At 38.4% G+C, this 20,909-nt stretch overlaps 1 protein-coding gene across 1 annotated transcript; it reads right to left on the minus strand.

Moving 5' to 3' along the window:
- Positions 1–3,345: 3,345 nt before the first annotated feature.
- On the minus strand, positions 3,346–12,554 carry btbd17a (BTB (POZ) domain containing 17a). The gene is made up of 3 exons (XM_026915716.3): positions 12,152–12,554; positions 7,382–7,667; positions 3,346–5,877 (listed from the first exon to the last, which is right to left on the minus strand). The coding sequence occupies exons 1-3, from the start codon at positions 12,258–12,260 to the stop codon at positions 4,857–4,859; spliced, it is 1,416 nt and encodes a 471-aa protein (XP_026771517.2). The 5' UTR covers positions 12,261–12,554; the 3' UTR covers positions 3,346–4,856.
- Positions 12,555–20,909: the final 8,355 nt, after the last annotated feature.

Consider the following 20,909-nt stretch of genomic DNA (forward strand, 5'->3'; position numbering starts at 1 on the left):
AAAAAAAAGCGCAAGGCTTCATGGGAATCGTAGTTTTCTCTTTCGTTTGGTTCGTTACAGAGGCGCGATTTTCCGAGGAACCCGGCGCAAGGCTTCACGGGAACTGCAGTTTTAGTTTATGTAACGCCGAACAAGGCGAAGTCTTTGCTTCCGGTAAAATCGCGCAAGGTTTCATGGGGGTTGTAGTCCACGCGAAATGACCGTTGAAAAATGACCACGCCCTCAATGGCTGAGTTCCAAATGGCTGCCTACACTGCTCATATAGGGCACTTATATAAGGGGTAGTGTGCTCACTGTGACAGTCTGGGTGCTATCAGAAACCTTCCTACAGCCTACAAACACTGCATAATATCTATGGTCTTCTTTCTTTCTTTCTTTCTTTCTACTGAACACACATACTATAATCATATCAAAATCAGTTGTGCATTTTAGTATGATGTATGCAAAGGTTCAAAAAATTTGACCACCCCTGACCACACTACGTACACTATATGGCCAAAAGTTTGTGGACACCTGACCATCACAGCCTTATGTGCTTCTTCCCCAAACTGTTGCCACAAAGTTGAAAGCACACAGTTGTATAGAACGTCTTTGTATGTAGCATTACAATTTCCCTCTGAACTAAGAGGCCCAAACCTGTTCCAGCATGACAATGCCCCTGTGCACAAAGCGCGCTCCATGAAGACATGGTGTGTGAAGGTTGGAGTGGAAGAACTCGAGTGTCCTGCACAGAGCCCTGACCTCAACCCCACTGAACACCTTTGGGATGAACTGGAACACCGACTGAACCTCAGACCTCCTCACCCAACATCAGCGCCTGACCTCACTAATGCTCTTGTAGCTGAATGAACACAAATCCCACAGCCACACTTCAAAATCTACTGGAAAGCCTTCCCCAAAGCGTGGAGCTTATTATAACAGCAAAGGAGGAATAAATCTGGAATGGGATGTTTAAGCACATATGAGTGTGATGGTCAGGTTTCCAGAAACTTAAAGGCCATATAATGTATTTTATCTATAGTGTATAAGTTAACACACACTCTGCAGTGAACTATTTTAAAAACCAAAATTTTTCTGCAGATGTTCATGCACAGTTTCTTTATATGTGATGAACTTAAAAAATAAGAAAAAAAAATGTGCAAAAGTTTGGACACCCTACTACGTCAGTACTTAGTGAAACCCCCTTCGATAGATATCACAGCTTGCAAATGTTTTTTTTTTAGCCAGCTAGGAGTCTATCTACACTTGTTTCTGAGATATTCTTGGGCTGTTTTGCATGCACAGCATGTTTAAAATCTCCCTACATATTTCAATGAAGTTCAAGTCAGGGGACTGTGAGCACCATTCCAAAAGCTTCAGCTTGCATTTCCTGAAGTAGTTCATGGGGGCTTTTGAGGTATGTTTTGGACTATTGTACTGTTATATAAGCCAATCTCTTTTCAGCTTTATTTTCATGACTGCCAGAGTCACATTCTCTTTCAGAATTTGCTGATATTTACTGGAATCCATTCTCCCACCTACCTACGCAGTGTTTCCTGTGGCTACTGGCTATCACATAACCCCAAAGCATAATAGAGCCACTCCCATGTTTAACACTTGGCAATGTGTTCTTTTCATCAAATGCTGCTCCTTTTTTCTCCAAACTTACAGTACCTTTGGTGATTGTGGCCAAAGAGTTCCAGTTTTACTCCATTGGTCCACAGCACTTGTTTCCAAAATGCCTCTAAAAGCTAAAAGCAGAACTAAAAGCAGACATTGAAATTAAGCCAGGTAAAAACCTCCAAAATTCCACAAACCATGCCAATTTCCTTATGCTTAATGTGATTGAGTGGAAAAAGACCTGGATAGGCTTGAGCAGGAGTTCATAAGTTCAAGGCTACAGCAGAGCAAATAGCAGCGTCAAGAGTTGGATAGAAATTCAAAGCAATATCCTGTTTAGATCAGCTAGAGGTCACAACTTGTAGTTCCCAACCTCCAACCAGGAAAAGCCAAAAAAAAATGCCTTCCTACTCTTCAACTTCTTCTCAGCTATGAGTTCTCCACAAACTGGAAAGAACTCATAGTTGAGAAGAAGTTGAAGAGTAGGAATTTCGAGTTGAGAAGGCTTTTTTTTTTGTCTAATCAACATGGCTGCTCACCCCATTAAAAGAAAACAAAACCACACTTCTTTACTTTTAAATGAGTTATACTGTACAGGTATTTGCTTTAGATCAGCCAACATACAGACATATTTACTTGTTAAATCTATAACACTGACTAAATCGATCGCTGTTTAACAACAAACATGGAGGCGTCCATGTTTTTTTTTTTTCACTCCATGTGTCGAATGCAACGAGGTCGAAAATGACATCATTCTGACCCACGATTTACCACTTTAAATCAAATACAGCAAGTCGAATGCAGCAATATAACTGATTGCCATGTGGGTTGGCCTTATAGAATGTTTCCAGTACTTGCAGAAACTTGGGTCTGAGATATAAAACCTATAACAGAACCTGACACGCAAGCCCATCTTATTCCGTGCACCTAAAGAGGATGGAAGGATGGATAGATGGATGAATAATTGAACGGATGGATGGATGAATGGTTGCTGGATTGAACAACTATGTGTCTAGTTGTCCAATCCTGTGTTCTAGTTCTTGGTAGAGTGTTGGGTACTTTTTGAAAATAAACATGGTCAAAAACCACCTACTTTGACAGGAAGGGGAAAAAAAACACCTACTTTCACCAAAGCCAAGTTTACAATATATATCAGACAGTGTGGGTGGAGCATCCATCCATCCATGAATTTGTCCATCCCTCATCTATCCATCCATCAGTCTGGTCCTCTATCCATCCATCCATTAGTTCATCCATCTGTCCAACTATTGATACATGCATCCATCCAACCATCCATCTATCCACCCATCCATCCTTAAATATGGTAAAAATCCACCTACTTTCACTAGAGGCCATGACCTGAGAGCCCCAGTGTACAAAATATACTTTCAGACAATCTGTGGGTGAAGCATCCAATCATCAGCCACCCAATCCATCCATCCATCCATCCATCCATCCATCCATGCATTTATTTAGTTAACAATCCAACCAACCATCCATCCATCCATCCATTCCTTCATCCATCGTTCTATCTATCCATCTGTCCATCCATTCAACAGTCAATCCATCCAGTGTTTCATCCATCCATCCATCCATTTAATTATCTACCCATTAATTCATCAACTGTATCCATCTTGACTAATACTATAATATTAATATGACAGGATGATTGGGAGTTCAGTAGATGAATGGTTTCATCATTCAGTGGGTTTTTTTTCCAGTACATTTATTATGAGCTTACAATGTTTCTAATGTCACTTACATTATGGTATTCTTACAGGGGTTTTCAGCAGTTCTCAAGGGACAAGGAAATATGAAGTTTGTTTGATGTGTTTTAAGTCATTACAGGAAACAAAACAACAACAACAAACACAGGAGGATTTTACATGGCAACAAGCTCAAAAAAGGAAATGTTAAAAGGAAGACTGACAACTTTGCACCTGCTGGCACCTTCCACATCACTTATCCCAGCCATAAAATGGCACCATATTTGTTATCCCTTCATGTGCCAAAGTAAACCAAAAGTCTCCAGCAGGTGTCTCTGTTTTACATCTAACATGTTTACACATATACTGTATAATTACATATTGCACCTACACATGGTGCTAAGTAAATTACGAAGCAGAAGTTCAACTCTCACTGGCTTTATTTTATTAGGAAGTAAACAAAAAAAGCAGAAGATTGGTGAAGTTACAGATTTTCACATTGAAACTGTTTTTTTTTTTTTTAGAGTAAACATTTCTGAAATGCATAATGTACATGATTACCACTACTGCATCAGGAGCGTTAAACCTGTACATTATCCATATGAATCACTGCCATATCACCAGAGATTAGAGATTTTCGCCTTAGAGATTTTCCAATGTATTTATTATACCTTAAATAAGGTATTTAAAGACCTGCATAAATGAGCATTTAGACAACAGATCACTGACAGTACGCTCAGATTACTGCAGATTTATGTCAGAAGTTGTACTAGCCCTACTCCATGGTGTTAACTGACAAGCTGCAAATGCAAACTGAAGTGAATGGAGAGTAGCACAGTGTAAAACAGTGGTAAGTAACTGTATCATTTTGTGTTTAAATATACATTGCTAATATTATTTTTTGGCTACATGTAAGATTGCTTATGGTGTTATTTCTTCTGGAAAAAAAATGTTTATGTTGTTTATGTTAGAATCTCAGGTACACTAATCATGTCGCCAAAGTTTTAAATCTCATTGACATCTGTCACTGTTTATTCTATTGTTTTCAAAGCTGATGCTCAGAAATTTTGTATGTGAACATTTTTTAAAATATTTAATTAATTATTTAATATATTTTGTAATGGCATGAAAAACAAATGTGGTTTGCTCTGTTCTTGTACATAAAGTCAGGTATATCTATGAATTTGCAAGCATAAGAAATTCAAAAATAAAGTAAAAACCCCAGTAGGGCCAATCGACATTCAATTTGTTTTGTCCATTTTATACAATTTATAATCAAAACATTTTATAATCTCAGATTTACGATGTAATTTTCTCAGGAAAATAATGTTTAACTCTCCTAAGACCTTTACAAATTTGCTGAGGTATCTCAAGAGAAACAACATTTCTTATTTGCTGATTATAACATAAAAAATTGGGATTATGAGAAAACTAAAATTAATTAAAATGGGAAAAATTAAAATAAATTAATTGTCATGGGAAAACAGAGTACATAAGAAATGTAAATCCTTCCATCACCTGTATTTCCTGTATTTATAGCAAACCGTGTTTTTATTTTATTTTTGTGGAGATAAGTGTCTGATAGATGGGTTTGATGATAACGTGCAGGTGCAACCAGCCATTCACCAAATACTCAGAAGTGCTCTCATGTAGGTCACCGTCAGTCAGAAAGTCGCCATTCTCTTCTGTGCTTTGGTGGAAGTTGTACACACGGCGTACCACCAGCAGGCCCTGCTGCCTCACACACACGATCACCGTCTTCTGGAAGATGACACCCGCGAAGTCGGGGCTGGAGGAGGCGGGTGTGATTACGATACGTGGGTTACCGTCAGAACGTGAGCGTGGTGAGAACTGTGCATTCCAAATCACACGTTTGCTGGAGTCATGGGCACTCGGGCCCAGCTGTGTGTGGAAGGTAGCCGTGCGGTCATCACGTACTGGGTTGTTAATGAGCCACGCGCTGCCCCACGCTGGTGCTAGGTAGTTGCGTGGGATGAACAGGCTGCAGTTCACATCGAAAAACTTGGCAAGCAGTGGTGGGGGCGCTGCATGGAACTGGTAGGCCATGTACAGGAGATCGCGCACTGACTCGTAGTAGCGCAAGAGCACCTGCGACTCACGTTGCAAGCGGAACAGCTCACGTGGTGGGATCATAGGGTAACGCACTGCACGCAATACATTTTCCACTGTCAGGTTGTCTGGCTCGTTGTGCAACAGCCAGGTCTCGACGGCCTTAAACAGTTCGAGCTCGCTGTGCAGCACCAGGTCAGAGCGCTGCAGTAGCGCCATCAGCAGTTCGGCGCTGACCGACGACCACTGCGAGCTCCACAACACCGACGTCAAGTTCCGCAACAGGAACTGCAGGCAGCTGGCACGAAGGTTAGCATCGCCCTCGGTGGTCGCATACTCGTACCAGCGCACCACGTGGCCACTCAGAGAAGCACTGGCCAGATTTTGGATCATGTATTCCGTCAGGCCATGCTGGAGAACTGAGATACCGTATTTGGTGGCCAGCTCATGCAGAGCGGTGGTTTCATCCAAACGTAAATGCAGTTCACCACAATATAAATACCTGCAGAGAGACAACACTGTGTTTGAGTTAGGAATGTACCAATCACACTTTTTCAGATGAAAAATATGAATATCAGAACTTAGAGGAGCCAAATCGACTCTGCCAGCTTCTATTGCCATATTTACGTGAACCATCAAAGGCTTTAAGACGTGTGTCATAAGACCTTCACCCTATAAAATAGATCATAGATGTCACTGGATCTTAGCGGAACTCACCATCATTTTAGTATGTGTTTATATATTGTTTTTATATCTTGGGGGGACCAAATTTTTCCACAAAGATAGGAATACCTGATAGTTTTGATGTTGTCAGGGACATTTAACTCATCCCTACTAGGGAAACTCATTTGCATGGTTAGGCTAACCTGTAAAAGAGAATGGTTCATATTGTTTTTTAAGCAACGTGAAAGGAAAATTGAACAAAACTGAATAACTTTGTAATCAAACATGTTGTTGTTCCTCTTTGGGCTGCTCCTGTTAGGGGTCGCCACAGCGGATCATTGGTCTACGTATTTGATTTGGCACGATTTTACGCCGGATGCCCTTCCTGATGCAATCCTCCCCAATTTTTATCCAGGCTTGGGACCGGCCCTGAGAGTGCACTGTTGCACGCAACCCCAGTGGCTGGGGTTGGATCCCTGGCCAGGAATCAAGCCCGGGCCGCAGCGGTGAGAGCGCTGTGGCCTAACCACTAGTCCCCCAGGGACCCCCAACTTTGTAATACAAAATAAACATAAACCTAATAAATCAAATCTAAGTTACTTTACTTATCCAGTTTGTTTTATAAAACACAGATTTATATTGTGCTTAATTATTTTTGAATGAATAAAGTATTTGTTTCTAGAAGCTGATTAACATTTTAAACTCTCTAAGACCTGTAAACAGTCCAGATTTGGGATCTCTGGTTTGATCCTGAGTCTGCATGGAGTTTCACATGTTCTCCCAGTGTCTGCGTGGGTTTCCTCTGGGTTCTCCTAAACATTCTGGTAGGTGGACTGACTACTTTAAATAACCTGTAGATATTAATGTGTGTGTGCATAGTGTCCTGTGATGGACCAGCGTCTCATCAAGCATGTATTATCACCTCGCACCTAGTGTTCCCAGGATAGGCTCTGCATCCACCATGACCCTGACCAGGATAAAGAGCTTACTGAAGATGAATGAATGGGTAATTGTCTCTTGCTGGATTATGTGGCTGACCACTAGATGTTTGTTTGTGTGGAAGTAAGAGAATATTCACATCTAACAAGTGAGTTAACACTCAGTAATTTTTCACAAGAATCTACTGTTTGAGTAATTCAAAGAACTACATGGTTTCTTCTGCTGGTTTCAGGGACGCCAGATTCCCATCCTGGATTTTAGCATCATACCTTCTTTAACGTACATGATTCAACCAAGGCTGCAAATGTTTGTAAGGCCCTCCATGACCAAAAATGGATACTCTTAATCTATGTAAAACAGTAAACATGTTATCTGTCCTCTAATCTCAGTTAATAAAATTTCACCTGATAAATTTCTCGAAAACAGCGATGCACTCTGGACTCTCTCTCAGCACCAGCGTACTGCCGTTCCTCTTCTCAAGCAGCTTCTGGAAGGTGCGGCTCTGCAGAGACAAGATGAGCGTGTGGGCTTGGATCACCTTCACCTCATCCCCGCCTTTCGTCTCCACACGCAGAGACACATCGCTGCTGTTCCCATGCAGCAGTAGAGCCTCTAGCTGCGCCTTTAAATGCTCAGAGTGACTGATCACGGAGACGCTGTTGTCCACTTCTTCATCCAACCTCACCAGACCTGCATTGGATAGAGGGAGATATGGAGCATCTGTATCTGTTCCACTCCTACAGAACAGTACAGGTCCATAAATCTGAATCGACCACTGATGCCTGTTTTTCCTCTGTTATGAAAGTAACTTCAATAATATTAAATTAATAAAGCAAACAATGAAGAGCTGTATGGGTAATGCATAATGCATAATACATCCAGGATGCACTAAGAGTCCATAAAGTGTTTGTTATCAGGATTAGACAAAAAAGCATTCACTTGTATTTAGAGTAACCTCTTCCAGCCAACCAGCAAGAAATACATGATGGATTAAAAGTATAGATTGTGAACAGTGTGAGATGAACAAATAAGGAATAAACAAAATAATGCAGCATCTATCATCTATGCTATTACACTGATTAAGATTAATTAAATTAATTCAGCAGCTTAAGTTACTGATTTAAAAGGGAATATGCTACCTCTTCGCTAGACAAAATATTTTAAAAACAGAAATAAAGACATTTTATTACTGAATCCCTTGGAAACTCTTGTTTAACTGTTATTAAGTGAATGTAAATGTGCTGATGGTTTATTGTCAAAATATGTTTTAGCTTGTTATCAGAGTGTCTATCTTATCTTCGCAGGTGAGTATTCTATCAGAGGACGTCCTTCGATTATTGACCCATCCACGATTATTGGGTTGTATTCAGAGTTGAGATAACACAGTGCTAAATCCCGCACAGTGAGGATTTAATTCCAAAATTGTGCACATCGGTACTCAGACATAACTACAGACTTAAACACTGTTTAGAATAGTTACACAAGAATTACGAAGACGGTGTGGAGTTTGTCTAAACGGAGGTGTTTCTCAGTTATGTGCAATTCTGACATTGGATTTAAACCAATTTTTCTTGCACCTTCATGTGATTTGCATAATCTGAATGGCCCAACCAGAAAATCAACTTAAGCAACTGTGCAATATGTATACGTATAACTGAATACGTATAACTCTCCCCATATAAATATTTAGATAACATTTGGACTTTGCATCAGAGTCACCAACTCTGAATATGGTCCATGGTGTCCACAAAAGTCATTTAATAAGTAGGCACCAGACAGCAACATTTGATGGAACGGCATCTCATCCAGGGTGTATTCCCACTTTGCACCTGACCCCAGCTAGGAAAGAGCTTTTACTGAAGATGAATTAATGAATGGATGCATGAATGAACAACGTGAGGGAGGTCATATATAGAGCTACAGCTCTCTAGGAGTCCAGGTTAATACTGCTATTCAAAAACATCAGTACAAAACTATAGCTGTAGCTATAAAACTATAGCTAGCCCACTAGTCACACAAATCTCACACAAATGCGAGCTAATTTACTAGTAGCTAACATAACACTAGTGAAATGTACTTTGACAGGTTTGGCTACTGTTAAATAAAAAATCACTAAGAACATGACAATGCAACCCTAGAGTTATAAAATACTAAAATCTTGCTTGTGTGTGCTACAAATACTAGTGGTTAGCTAGCTGGCTAGGTACGTTAGCTAATATTAGCGATGTTAGGTTTAATATTGCCATAGAGAGCACTAGAGCTTTCAGTAAATTATGTATCATGTTACAGTGTACATCATATACTATACAGTGTGTACAGAGATTATATTACAGAGGGTGCACCAGATGTCACTTTGCATTGTTTGTCTTAATCAGATATATGATATTTAAATCTAAATTGTTGTTAGTGTTTTTTTTTTTACATTATTTGATGTATAATAAGCTTTTAATATATAACAATGAGCCTAAGAGTTTAACATCATAATTATGACACTCACAACAGTATTATGAAGTTGTTGAATGTTCGGTGTGTCACATGCACAAGCTTTTCGATGTGCACATGCAAATGTGGTTTGTAGCGTGAATCCTCTCTGCACTTCCTGATTTTCATTGTTAAAATTACATGCTCAAGTACAGGTTGTCCTCACACTTCCATTTCTAAATGAAACCATACAAGCTTGAGTGAACACGCGTCAGGCTGACAAGATTGATTTCTCTGTGCTGTGCATGAAGTTTCGAAGTTGTGCACTGGGGTGTGTTAATAGAAATTGGCTCTGGCCATGGTGCATTTGCGTGTGTGTGGTACCACACCCATGTGAACAAACCTACGTTTGTCCTAGTTACCATTCGCCTGTTATAAATAACCACATGATCATGACCTATAAAGTGAATCATAAACTAATCAGCAGCAGCAGAAGGCAAACAGGATTAAATAAACGTCCATTTCGCACTTCACAACCCGTTTATCCAAACAAGTAAAAAAAAAATTTCTATAAAAATTTAAAGGAATATATTCTGCTTTAGTATCTTAGACACACTTACACACTACACATTACATGGTAAGAGTAGCAGTGGTTGCTCAGTGGTTAAAAAACAGTCAAAAATGAAAAAACAAAACCAAACAAAACCCATTTGCTTCTTTTTTGCACCATAGCTACAAGTCTAGTGTAGCTAGCAAGTAAGGGGAGCACATAGCTACCAGTTTAGTATTGAGCAAACACCTACACAAGTAGTTTTTTTGTGCTTAAAGGAAAAATCCACCTAAAACAACTTGCATAATTATCTTTATAATTAACATGTGATCTTCAGTGTTGTCCAAGATTTACTTTGTCATGAAATCCTGAGGTGACTTCTTTCACTGAGTATTATCAATTCAGTTAAATGTTTCCTACATTACCCATAATGCCATTCTGATAGTGGTTCAACGAGATTAAGCCCCCTGCTAATCTCTAACTAAAGAGACAGTGCAGCAGTGCTTTAGTCTTTTATTCTGTCCAGCTCACTCACTTCCTCATCTGTACACTTTGCTCAAACAGATCAGCTTCCAAAGCTTCAACTTTCATGCTAATACCACCTGCAGTGCCATCACGCTCCGCTTGTCATCTTATAGATCGCCAATTAGCCGAGTTGAGTCTCTGCCGTAACACAGAGCAGCTGTACCGTGTAGTTGTATGACATTCTGGGACTTTGAGTCCAGCATTTTAACCAACATCTCCACTACTATGCTGGGTTTCTCATTAATATGATGTTGAACATCGCTGGAAATTGATGAGTGAGAGAATAAATAATGTCAACGGGAATCTAATGTCATTGTGCTAAAAATGAAATAAGAAAAACTTTCTGGCTTAGATAATGTGGCTAATTTATTTTCATAGTTTTTCTTGTAAAATAAATCTGTACTGGGGAGCAGGGTGTAAATTATTATTTTTATTTTTTTGTATTTTTGTATTTTTTATTTATTTACTTTTTTTTTAATTAAAAGGGTAAATATTAAATACCACCAGATCAGTCCATAAGCATTCTTTCACAGGTAGATGATTACCATAAAAAAAGTAAATAAGCCACAAGACACATTGGGATCAAAACGTTCCATTAAACTGCCACTACAGACCACCAGAAACTCATTAAAAACCATTAGGAACCACTACAAATCTCTAAAAGTTAATAAATTTTGCAGTAGAGTAGATGAATAAATTGTGGGTGTTACGGTGTACTTCGAGAGGTTTGGCTACTGTTGAAAAAAATCTATAAGAATATGATGCAAATTGAGATGTGGATACTGAAATCTATTTGTGTCTACCTATAAGAAATGCTAGCAGTTAGCTAATGTTAGTGATATTAAGCTATTTAAGATGAAAGATGGTCAACTCGGCGGAAGTTTTAAAAATTGCATATTAATATACTATATTCTTCTTTCTATTAAGGCTAAAAGTGTGGAGATTTTTCTAGGCCATTTTTAGTAGTCTCTTGTATTTATAAAAACATATTAAACAGTTTATTATTCTACTGTGAATAGTTTAATGGTTTACAGTTACATGGTCATGGATACTTTAAATCAAAATGGGGTCTGGTGACCCTCAGGGATCGGTGAAGCATAGCTAGGAGGGCCTTGTTTTTTTTTATTTTTATTTTTATTTTTTTATTTTGTTACAGTCATGCAAAACACAACCAGCTATTATTCAAATTATTATATTTTTTATTGAGGACTTATAGTAGTTATTAGCCTGTTTGACTTGAAACCTTAATACCTCAAAAACAAGCAGGTCTATAAATCAACTTGAAGCTAATAGCAATTTTAATAAATAATGTGTTCCACTGGTAGAAAATTCAGGAATAGAAAGCTCTGGAGCTTTAATAATTAACCAAAATATTATTATACACATTTACATAATGTTCTTGCTATAAGAACAAAATGTGCTAAATATTTGCGAACCCCAGCTTTAAATAAGTAAAAGTAAGTAAGTAACTGTTAAAAGGTTGGAAATATAGTTATTGAAAAAAAAAATCTATTCAAATCCCTGTAGTGCTCTGACATCTCCATGCTTCTTCTTAGAGCTCCTTTCTGAAGACAGCCTCCTCCTCTGACTCTCTCTGCATCTCGGCCAAGTCTGGCAAATCTACCTCCTTTTCTTTGATTGAGAAAATGCCACACAGGAAGTGGTACGATCCTCTTACCTCCGCACAGTGGCCTGATGTAGTGCCACATGGCCATCAGCAGGATCAACAGGTAGACGTGTGAACAGAATCCAGGTCCAAACACACACATCATTCCTCTGTCTTTCATGCAATCTCTTACGTCTTTCACGCAAGCTCTTGTTGTTGCCCTGGTTGGAGGTGTGATGGTCACCAAACAGCACTCTCACTATTGGATGCTCTGGATTAAGTGGGTCAGCCGTTCCCCTTCACCAGTCCAGTGTTTGAGCCTCCATTGATGAGCAGATCTGAAATAGGACGACAGTTACCATAGTGACAGCTCTGATTTGGACTTTTCTGCCTGTCGGCACTGTACAATATCGATCAGTAGAGGCAGCAGCTGTGGAGAGGAAGTAGCACCAGAGGTCACAGTGTGTGTGTGTGTGTGTGTGTATGTGTATAGCATGTGTGCAAACACATGGAACATCAAATTGGCATCAATAGTCAAATGGATTTACATTACCTCCAATGATGTAGTTTCGTCCACACACACACACACACACAAACACAAATCATACAGGATAAGATTTTTTTTTTTTTTTTTTTTTTTTTACAATACTGTGGTATAATAGGAGAAGTTGTTTCTCTGTCTTCTAAAATGTCATTAACCTGTGTTTGGCCCTAGAGGACAAATTTCTCCTCACACACTTCCAGGTGAAAAAAAAATTAAAAGAGTTTGAGTCTGAGTATATCCTACAATCCCCTCCAAAAGTACTGGATTTTCTTTTTTGCTATACACTGAAGACATTTGCGTTTGAGATCAAAAGTTGAATAAGAGCTCATAGATCAGAATTTCAGAGTTCGTTTCCTAATAGTTACAGATGTGTTAAATAACTTAGAACATGGCAGACCACCCAACTTTTAGGTGAACAAAAGTATTGAAACTGATAGTCTTGGAGTAAATTAAAGTAAATAACACTGTATCAAGCTGACGACCCACTGACATCACCAAACTAATGCATTCTTCTTTACAATGCTTTTCCAGGCTTGTACTGCAGTCTTCAGTTGTTGTTTGCTTTGGGGGGTTGATCCCTTCATTCTCCTCTTCAGGAGGTGAAATGCTGCTCAGTTGGGTTAAGGTCTGGTGATTGACATGCTCAGTCTAAAACCTTCCATTTTTTGTCCCTGATGAAGTCCTTTGCTGTGTTGGCAGTGTGTTTTGGGTCATTATCTTGCTGCATGATGAAATTCCTCCCAATTAGATTGGATGCACTTCTCTGTAAATTGGCAAACAGAATGTTTCTGCAGACCATCATGAGTTACATCATCAATAAAGATTAGTGAGCCTGTTCCAGAAGCAGCCATGTAAACCCAAGCCTTGACACTACCTCCACCATGCTTAATCGATCAGCTCGTATGTTTTGGATAATGAGAAGATCCTTTATTTCTCTGGGTCCTTCTATCACTTTGGAAGAATTTAATCATGGGATAATCTTGGGAGAACTTTTGTGGCTCATCTCTGTATTTCAATATGGCTTTGTGATTATTAATGCTGATGAACGGTTGGCATTTTGTGGTTATTGCATTGGGGGAAATTTAGTTACAAAATACAAGATCTAAGATTTTTACAATGTTGTGGTAGATCGGGAAAAGTTGTTTCTCTTTTGTAAATCTACAAGAGCAAAAGTGTGGAAAACTTAACATTTAAAAAAAAAACTTTTAAAACTTTTTTTCTGCCTGAAAAAACAAACTTCCTCTCACCCAGGAGTAATGACACACTTTCCGATAATTTATGCTTATAACCTAAAACTTATCTATCTTAAATCTGGGGTTAAGATAGATAGTTTTTTTTATTCGACATTTTCAGAATTAATAACTCAAAGTCATATGTTACATTCAAATTTATGCAGTTTTATTTTAAAAATATGTGCATTATAACTGTCTGGTAATAGTTATAGCAGACCTTGTTTTTTTTTTTTTTCCACTGTGCCACAACACATGGTGTCCGTCGCTGTGCTATTTTAAGCGTTAAGCTTAAGTGGGCAGGTGGAGCGTCAGAGCTGAGCCAGTGTAATATCCATTTCCCTGGTCTAGTGTACGTAAGGATCTTTAGCTCCTTTTCTTCTAGTCAAGCTGAAAGAGCAGCAGCTGGAGGAAGCCTCTCTCTAGATGTGGAGCTTATGTTACTTGGTTACTGCCAGCTAGAGGATCAGAGACGTGCTGAGTAGAAGACAGCTATGACACACACTGGATAGAGAGAGTGAGAGAGAATAAAAAGTGAAATGCTCTGAGGTAAATTATATCAGACAGATCCTGACTGTCAGACGGAGTCTGGTCCAAATCTAAACAAACAAATTAAGACAACATCCTGTAGTTCCACTAGTCAGCACATGAATATATAAGCATTGATTTGAATTTTACTGACACAGAGTTCAGGCCGAGTTGAGGTCCAGGTTTATATTTGTGTGTGTTTATGTATTTGTGCATGGCAGAATATTAGATTAGATTTACCTCTGTCTGTATACTGTTTATCTCAGCTTATTGCACCATAATTCTTATTTATTTCATTTAACTTAATTGCCATTTGCCTTACTGGTATGCATCATACTGTTTACCTTTACCTGTACACTATCATATTAACTTATTGCACCACAACCTTATTTATTTCAGTAGTGGTAGTGAAGTGACGTGTGGCCAAGTATGGTGACCCATACACGGAATTTGTGCTCTGCATTTAACCCATCCAAGTGCACACACACACACCGTGAACACACACCTGGAGCAGTTCATTTACCTAATTTGCTATTTGCACTACTGGTTGGATGCTAACCTCATTTCATTGTCTCTGTACTTGTACTCTGACAATGACAATAAAGTTGAACCTAACCTAACCTAACCTTAACTTTACTGGAATTGCACAAATTACAAGTACAATGAAATACAGTTTAGCATTGTATATAAAGGGTGAGCTAAATAAAAACCTTAAAAGCATGACATAAATTAGCAACCAGAAGAATATTTTAAGGAACTTGTTAAGTGTTTAAAAACTTGCACTGAACGAAATGGAGATTATGTAGGAAAATGATACACTTTTGTAATACCTATTTGCAATAAACAATGCAAAACAAAAAAAATTATGTTTTCATTTGACTCACCCTTTATATGCAGTATAGGTACAAAAGAAGGTGCACTTTATTTATTTTAGAAAGCTTGCCAGAAACTAGAGGTGTGCATCATAATTGGGATCTCATAACAAAAGGTTATGCATGTGAGAGGATTTTACTTTCAGACATAAGTGAGTGGCCAGAAACTTTGGAACAAACAAAGACCATGTTCATTAAATAAAACAATCAATTGGAAATAAAACAATCAAGATGTGATCAAAGTGTAGACTTTCAGCTTTATTTTAAGAGGTTCCACAAATATATGGCATTTACCATTTAGGAATTACAGCCATTTTAAGCAAAGTACCTCCATTTTCAGGGGCTCAAAGGTATTTGGACAAAGTGACATAATTGTAAATATAACCATAATTTTAATACTTGGATGAAAATCCTTTGCAGAATCCTTTCCTTTGCTGTAAAAAAACAGCAACTAAATAAGAATGCTTGTGTATAATTCAGAAACATATGATTCACTGGTAAAATATGAAGCTACAACTGGATTTGTAATTGGCTCTTTGCAACAAGAAGCAAGTCTCTATGCCAAATAATTTTTGGTCAAAATATTATTGGTCAATATGTAATGTGTGTGTGTGTGTGTGTGTGTGTGTGTGTGTGTGTGTGTGTGTGCTTGAGCTGCACTGCACTAACTTCTCTAAGCATGTTATTCTCAAATTTTGTCATTTAATTGATATTTGACATTGATTTAGTAATTTAACTGCTGAAGTTTTTAATTGATTGTCTCACTATTTCTTTCTTTCTGGTTTCCTCTGGATTTCTGTATCTAATGTATGTAATAATTTAAAAAAAATTATAAATTGTAATTTCGTACAATATGTAAGAATACACAGTATACAATAAGGGTATGTAATAATAATGCTGTGTTTTGCATGCATGTTCCCAATTTTCCTAAAATAATGCAATGTTCCACAAGAGGGCAATGTTTTCCAAGTGAGATTGGGAAATAAAACAGTAACTCAAAAATGCAGAGACTGCTAATCTGGGTACAAAAATCCCTCACTGACCCTTTTAATAATAATAATAATAATAATAATAATAAGAAGAAGAAGAAGAAGAAGAAGAAGAAGAAGAAGAAGAAGAAGAACAACAACAACAACAACAACAACAACAACTTTATTTATTTATTTATTTGCTTATTTGTTTGTTTTTAAATTATATAGACCTATTTATTCATTAAGTGGCACATTTGTTCAGAATTTAACATTGTCACCTCACAGCACCCATCCAGGTCGTATTCCCCCAGAGTGTTCCCGGGATAAGCTCCGGATCCACCGCAACCCTGACAAGGATAAAGTGCTTACTAAAAGTGAGTGAGAGAGTATTAATTAATTAGAGATCATGTTAGTGTTAGTTCAGTATGGTGCAGAGTAGAGTTAAGGCCAGGGCTATAGCCCAGGGCCCTGGATGAAAGAGGGCCCCAAATCAATCAAACCTGCTGGGCTTCACTCCCTCCCTCTGCAGCTGGATCGTGGACTTCCTGACTAAACCACCACACTGTTCGGATCGGATGTGACACTTCCTGCACAGTCACACTGAGCACTGGCACACTGCAGGGCTCCGTGCTCAGCCAGTTGCTGTTCACACTGATGAAGCATGACTGTGTGACTCAAAACGTATCATCAAGTTTGTAGATGATCCCACAGTAGCCAGACTAAGATAAGATACGTAGAGGTTTGATTCGGCTAAGCTGGTGGATTTTTGTAAGGTAAAGTTAGTTTAGGTGGTCAGGTCCAGCTCACTGTTAGTTCAGTGCCTGGGAAGGCTGCTCTTTCTTTTTTTGATGTCTGTCCTCTTTTTCTCCGTGTGCTCTATACTGTTCTTTTGTGAGGACTTCTCTCTCTCTCTCTCTCTCTCTCGCTCTCTCTCTCTCTCACCACTTTCCGCTGTGAATATCAAGTTCATTTTAATCTTTTTTCTAACTGTTTAAATCATTTAATTGTTTTTTTGACATTTGTGTCTTTCCTCTTACTCAATTCCGCGTTCAGTTCCTGCTCTCTCTCTCTATCTTTCTCTCGCTCTCTCTCTCTCGCTCTCACCACCTTTTGCTGTGAATATCAAGTTCATTTAAATTTTTTTTTCTAATTGCTTAAATCATTTAATTTTTTTTATATATTTGTGGTTTTCCTTTCCTCCTATTCAATTCTGCTTTTAGTTCCTGCTCTCTCTCTCTCTCTCTCTCTCTCTCTCTCTTAGTATTATTATTATTATTTAGGAATCATGTTAGTGGTAGTTCAGTATGATGAACAGTAGTGAAAGGCACTATGAGCCCCTTCACACTGTCCAGGATGAGCTCAGTGCACGAGATGTCCTGTCTTTCTTCACGGCTGAATGGCGGGATAACGGAGGAAATAACGAAGAGGAGGAAAAGGAGTGTGAGGATGAAGCTGCACACTGTAACCAGCATGTCCTTCACTCTGGACTGTCTCACTTCACTGTGAGCTGTTGTCACTGGAGCTGGAGGAGACTTCTTCCTCGTCATCTTGCAAGCCCTTCTTTCACGCACGCGCAAATGCGCCCTCTCGCGCGCCGCTTGTTCTGCACCCTCTAGCCGCGTTGCGGTTTCCTCCGCGTGCACGGAGCAGTTCTCATGTAAAGCTAATAATTCCTGAATCTCTGCATTTCTCCTCCTAATGATCTCGTCTCTGTCAGTGAGGGCGTGCTGCACCTCGTGCACGCTACGTTTGGCTGTGAACACCGCTCGCTTGAGATGTTCTAACCTTAACTGCCTGTGTTTTTCAGCTCTTCTGATGTATCTCAGATCCGCGAGCGCGTCCTCGAGACACTCGTTTTCCCTCTCCTCCTCTTTCAAGCGCTCCTTCACTTCCTGCTCTCTCGCGCAGGACTGATGGAGAGCCTCCAGCATAGTGCGCTTCTCTTCTTCAAACTCTGGGACGTCGTTCAGTAAAATCCGCAGACGCTCAGCATGCTTCCTCAGGCCCTTATTCTCCTGGAGCAGCTGCGACTTCATGGAGCGCACATGCAGGTCATGGCCACTGTCTGACTCCGACATGGAGAAGTCCTTAGCACTGTGTGTGTGTTCCATCATCCGAATAATCAGCTAATCTGACAATAATAATAATAATAATAATAATAATAATAATAATGCAGTAATTAAGCTCAAAACAAATACAGCTCGTCGCAGCAAATGAATTCCACTGGACGCGCGTGAGCCGGTCCTTTTCTATCCAGCGTCTGTGACGTCACAATGGTCGCAAAGGTGACATCACACACGCGTTTTTTTTTCTTTTATTTTTTTCTTCTTCTATTATTATTATTATTATTATTATTATTATTATTATTTTACTACTACTACTACTACTACTACTAATAATAATAATAATAATGTCACTTGACATTTAGGGGATGAAGTCACAAGTTTTTAAATCTATTTTTCATTGTTTCTTTCTTTCTCTTCCCCTCTGGATTTCCATTTTAATGTATATGCTATTTAAAAATATTATAATTTGGAATTTCATGCAATCTGTGAGAATATACAGTATACAATAAGGGTATATAATAATAATGCTGTGTTTTGCATGCATGTTCCCAATTTTCCTAAAATAATGCAATATTCCACAAGAGGGCAGTGTTTTCCCAAGTGAGATTGGGAAATAAAACAGTAACTCAAAAATGCAGAGACTGCTAATCTGGGTACAAAAACCTCTCACTGACCCTTTTAATAATAATAATAATAATAATAATAATAATAATAATAAGAATAATAATAATAATAAGAAGAAGAAGAAGAAGAAGAAGAAGAACAACAACAACAACAACAACAACAACAACAACATGAACAAGAACATTTATTTATTTATTTACTTATTTTAAATTCTGTAGGCCAATTTATTCATTAAGTGGCACAGTTCTTCAGAATTTAACATTGTCACCTCACAGCACCCATCCAGGTTGTATTCCCCCAGAGTGTTCCCGGGATAAGCTCCGGATCCACCGCGACCCTGGCAAGGATAAAGCGCTTACTAAAAGTGAGTGAGAGAGTATTAATTAATTAGAGATCATGTTAGTGTTAGTTCAGTATGGTGCAGAGTAGAGTTAAGGCCAGGGCTATAGCACAGGGCCCTGGATGAAAGAGGGCCCCAAATCAATCAAACCTGCTGGGCTTCACTCCCTCCCTCTGCAGCTGGATCGTGGACTTCCTGACTAAACCACCACACTGTTCGGATCGGATGTGACACTTCCTGCACAGTCACACTGAGCACTGGCACACTGCAGGGCTCCGTGCTCAGCCAGTTGCTGTTCACACGTAGAGGTTTGATTCGGCTAAGCTGGTGGATTTTTGTAAGGTAAAGTTAGTTTAGGTGGTCAGGTCCAGCCCACTGTTAGTTCAGTGGCTGGGAAGGCTGCTCTTTCTTTTTTGAAGTCTGTCCTCTTTTTCTCTGTGTGCTCTATACTGTTCTTTGGTAAGGATAATTATTCTTTCTTCTCTGCATCCTTCCTTCTAATGATCTCTCTCTCTCTCTCTCCTCTTGACATTTGTGTTTTGCTTTTCCTTAATCCATCAGATGCTTAATTCATTGTTTTTTTATTATCATGTTCTACATATCTTCCAGGTTATCTGTACAAGTGAGGAATAAAAAATGGACTATTGCATCTTTGATGAAAATAAAACAAAGTTGTATTCTTATGTAGTATTTTTAAAACAAAATTACAGCAACAGTTCCACAGGAAATAGCCATTAAACCCTCTCTGGTGATAGCATGAAGTAAATATTTTCTCTTATGTCTCATGGAATGTGATGACAGTCAATTATTATTGGTTACAATTGATTATAAATCAAATATTATAAATTATAATTGATTATAAATTGATTATTATCGAAAAAGGACTTCATACTTAATTTTTAAACTTATGTGTAAATAATTCAACAAGCTAGCGAGGTGATTTTCCTGTAACTCTTTTAAACACTTTTAATACCTTTAAAATAGTTGTTCCCTGTGTCATCATCATTTGCAAATTAATGGTAGGTCGACCCCTGATTCTGAGCAAAGCTGGTCACATATTGATGGGAGGCTTGTACATTTATTGTATCGTGTCATATCGTAACAAATTCAGTGGTATCATCAAATATCGAATTGTTGCGTAATGAATCTAAATTGGATTGTGTCACCTGAGGTTTACATCCCTAGGTGCCAAACATACACCTGCTGGCTGGATCTGGCCCAAAAACTGTTCTAATCTAGTAACTAATCTAGTCCACCAAATGGATTTATTTAAAATCATGACCATAATTGAATGGAAAGTTCAGCAAAATAAACTCAGCTACTGAAAAAATGTGCTGTAATACTTTTTTAGCAAGGTAAAAATTTGTAATATAGTCAATGAAGTCTATTTCATATGTATATATATATATATATATATATATATATATATATATATATATATATATATATATATATATATATATATACACACACACAAAACCCAGGTTAAGCCTGTTTTTAGTTCCATTTAGAAACATTGCAAAATGTGGAAAAGGTTTTCTGGTAATGAAGTGCAGTCTGTTCCCCTGTTCTGAAGGTGATATATGTTCAATCGATTGTGCATTCAGAATGTACCTCTGAACAATGCTGATAAATGAACACATTTAAGAGGTTGTT

This window comes from Pangasianodon hypophthalmus, chromosome 12, assembly GCF_027358585.1.
Source record: "Pangasianodon hypophthalmus isolate fPanHyp1 chromosome 12, fPanHyp1.pri, whole genome shotgun sequence".
NCBI classification, from domain to species: Eukaryota; Metazoa; Chordata; class Actinopteri; order Siluriformes; family Pangasiidae; genus Pangasianodon; species Pangasianodon hypophthalmus.

Coding starts and splice junctions, on each gene's coding strand:
- btbd17a (XM_026915716.3), bottom strand. CDS start 12,260: ATGAAAGACAGAGGAATGATGTGTGTGTTTGGACCTGGATTCTGTTCA. Junction 7,668..12,151: donor CATCAGGCCACTGTGCGGAG/GTAAGAGGATCG, acceptor TATCCAATGCAG/GTCTGGTGAGGTTGGATGAA. Junction 5,878..7,381: donor GTTTTCGAGAAATTTATCAG/GTGAAATTTTAT, acceptor GTCTCTCTGCAG/GTATTTATATTGTGGTGAAC.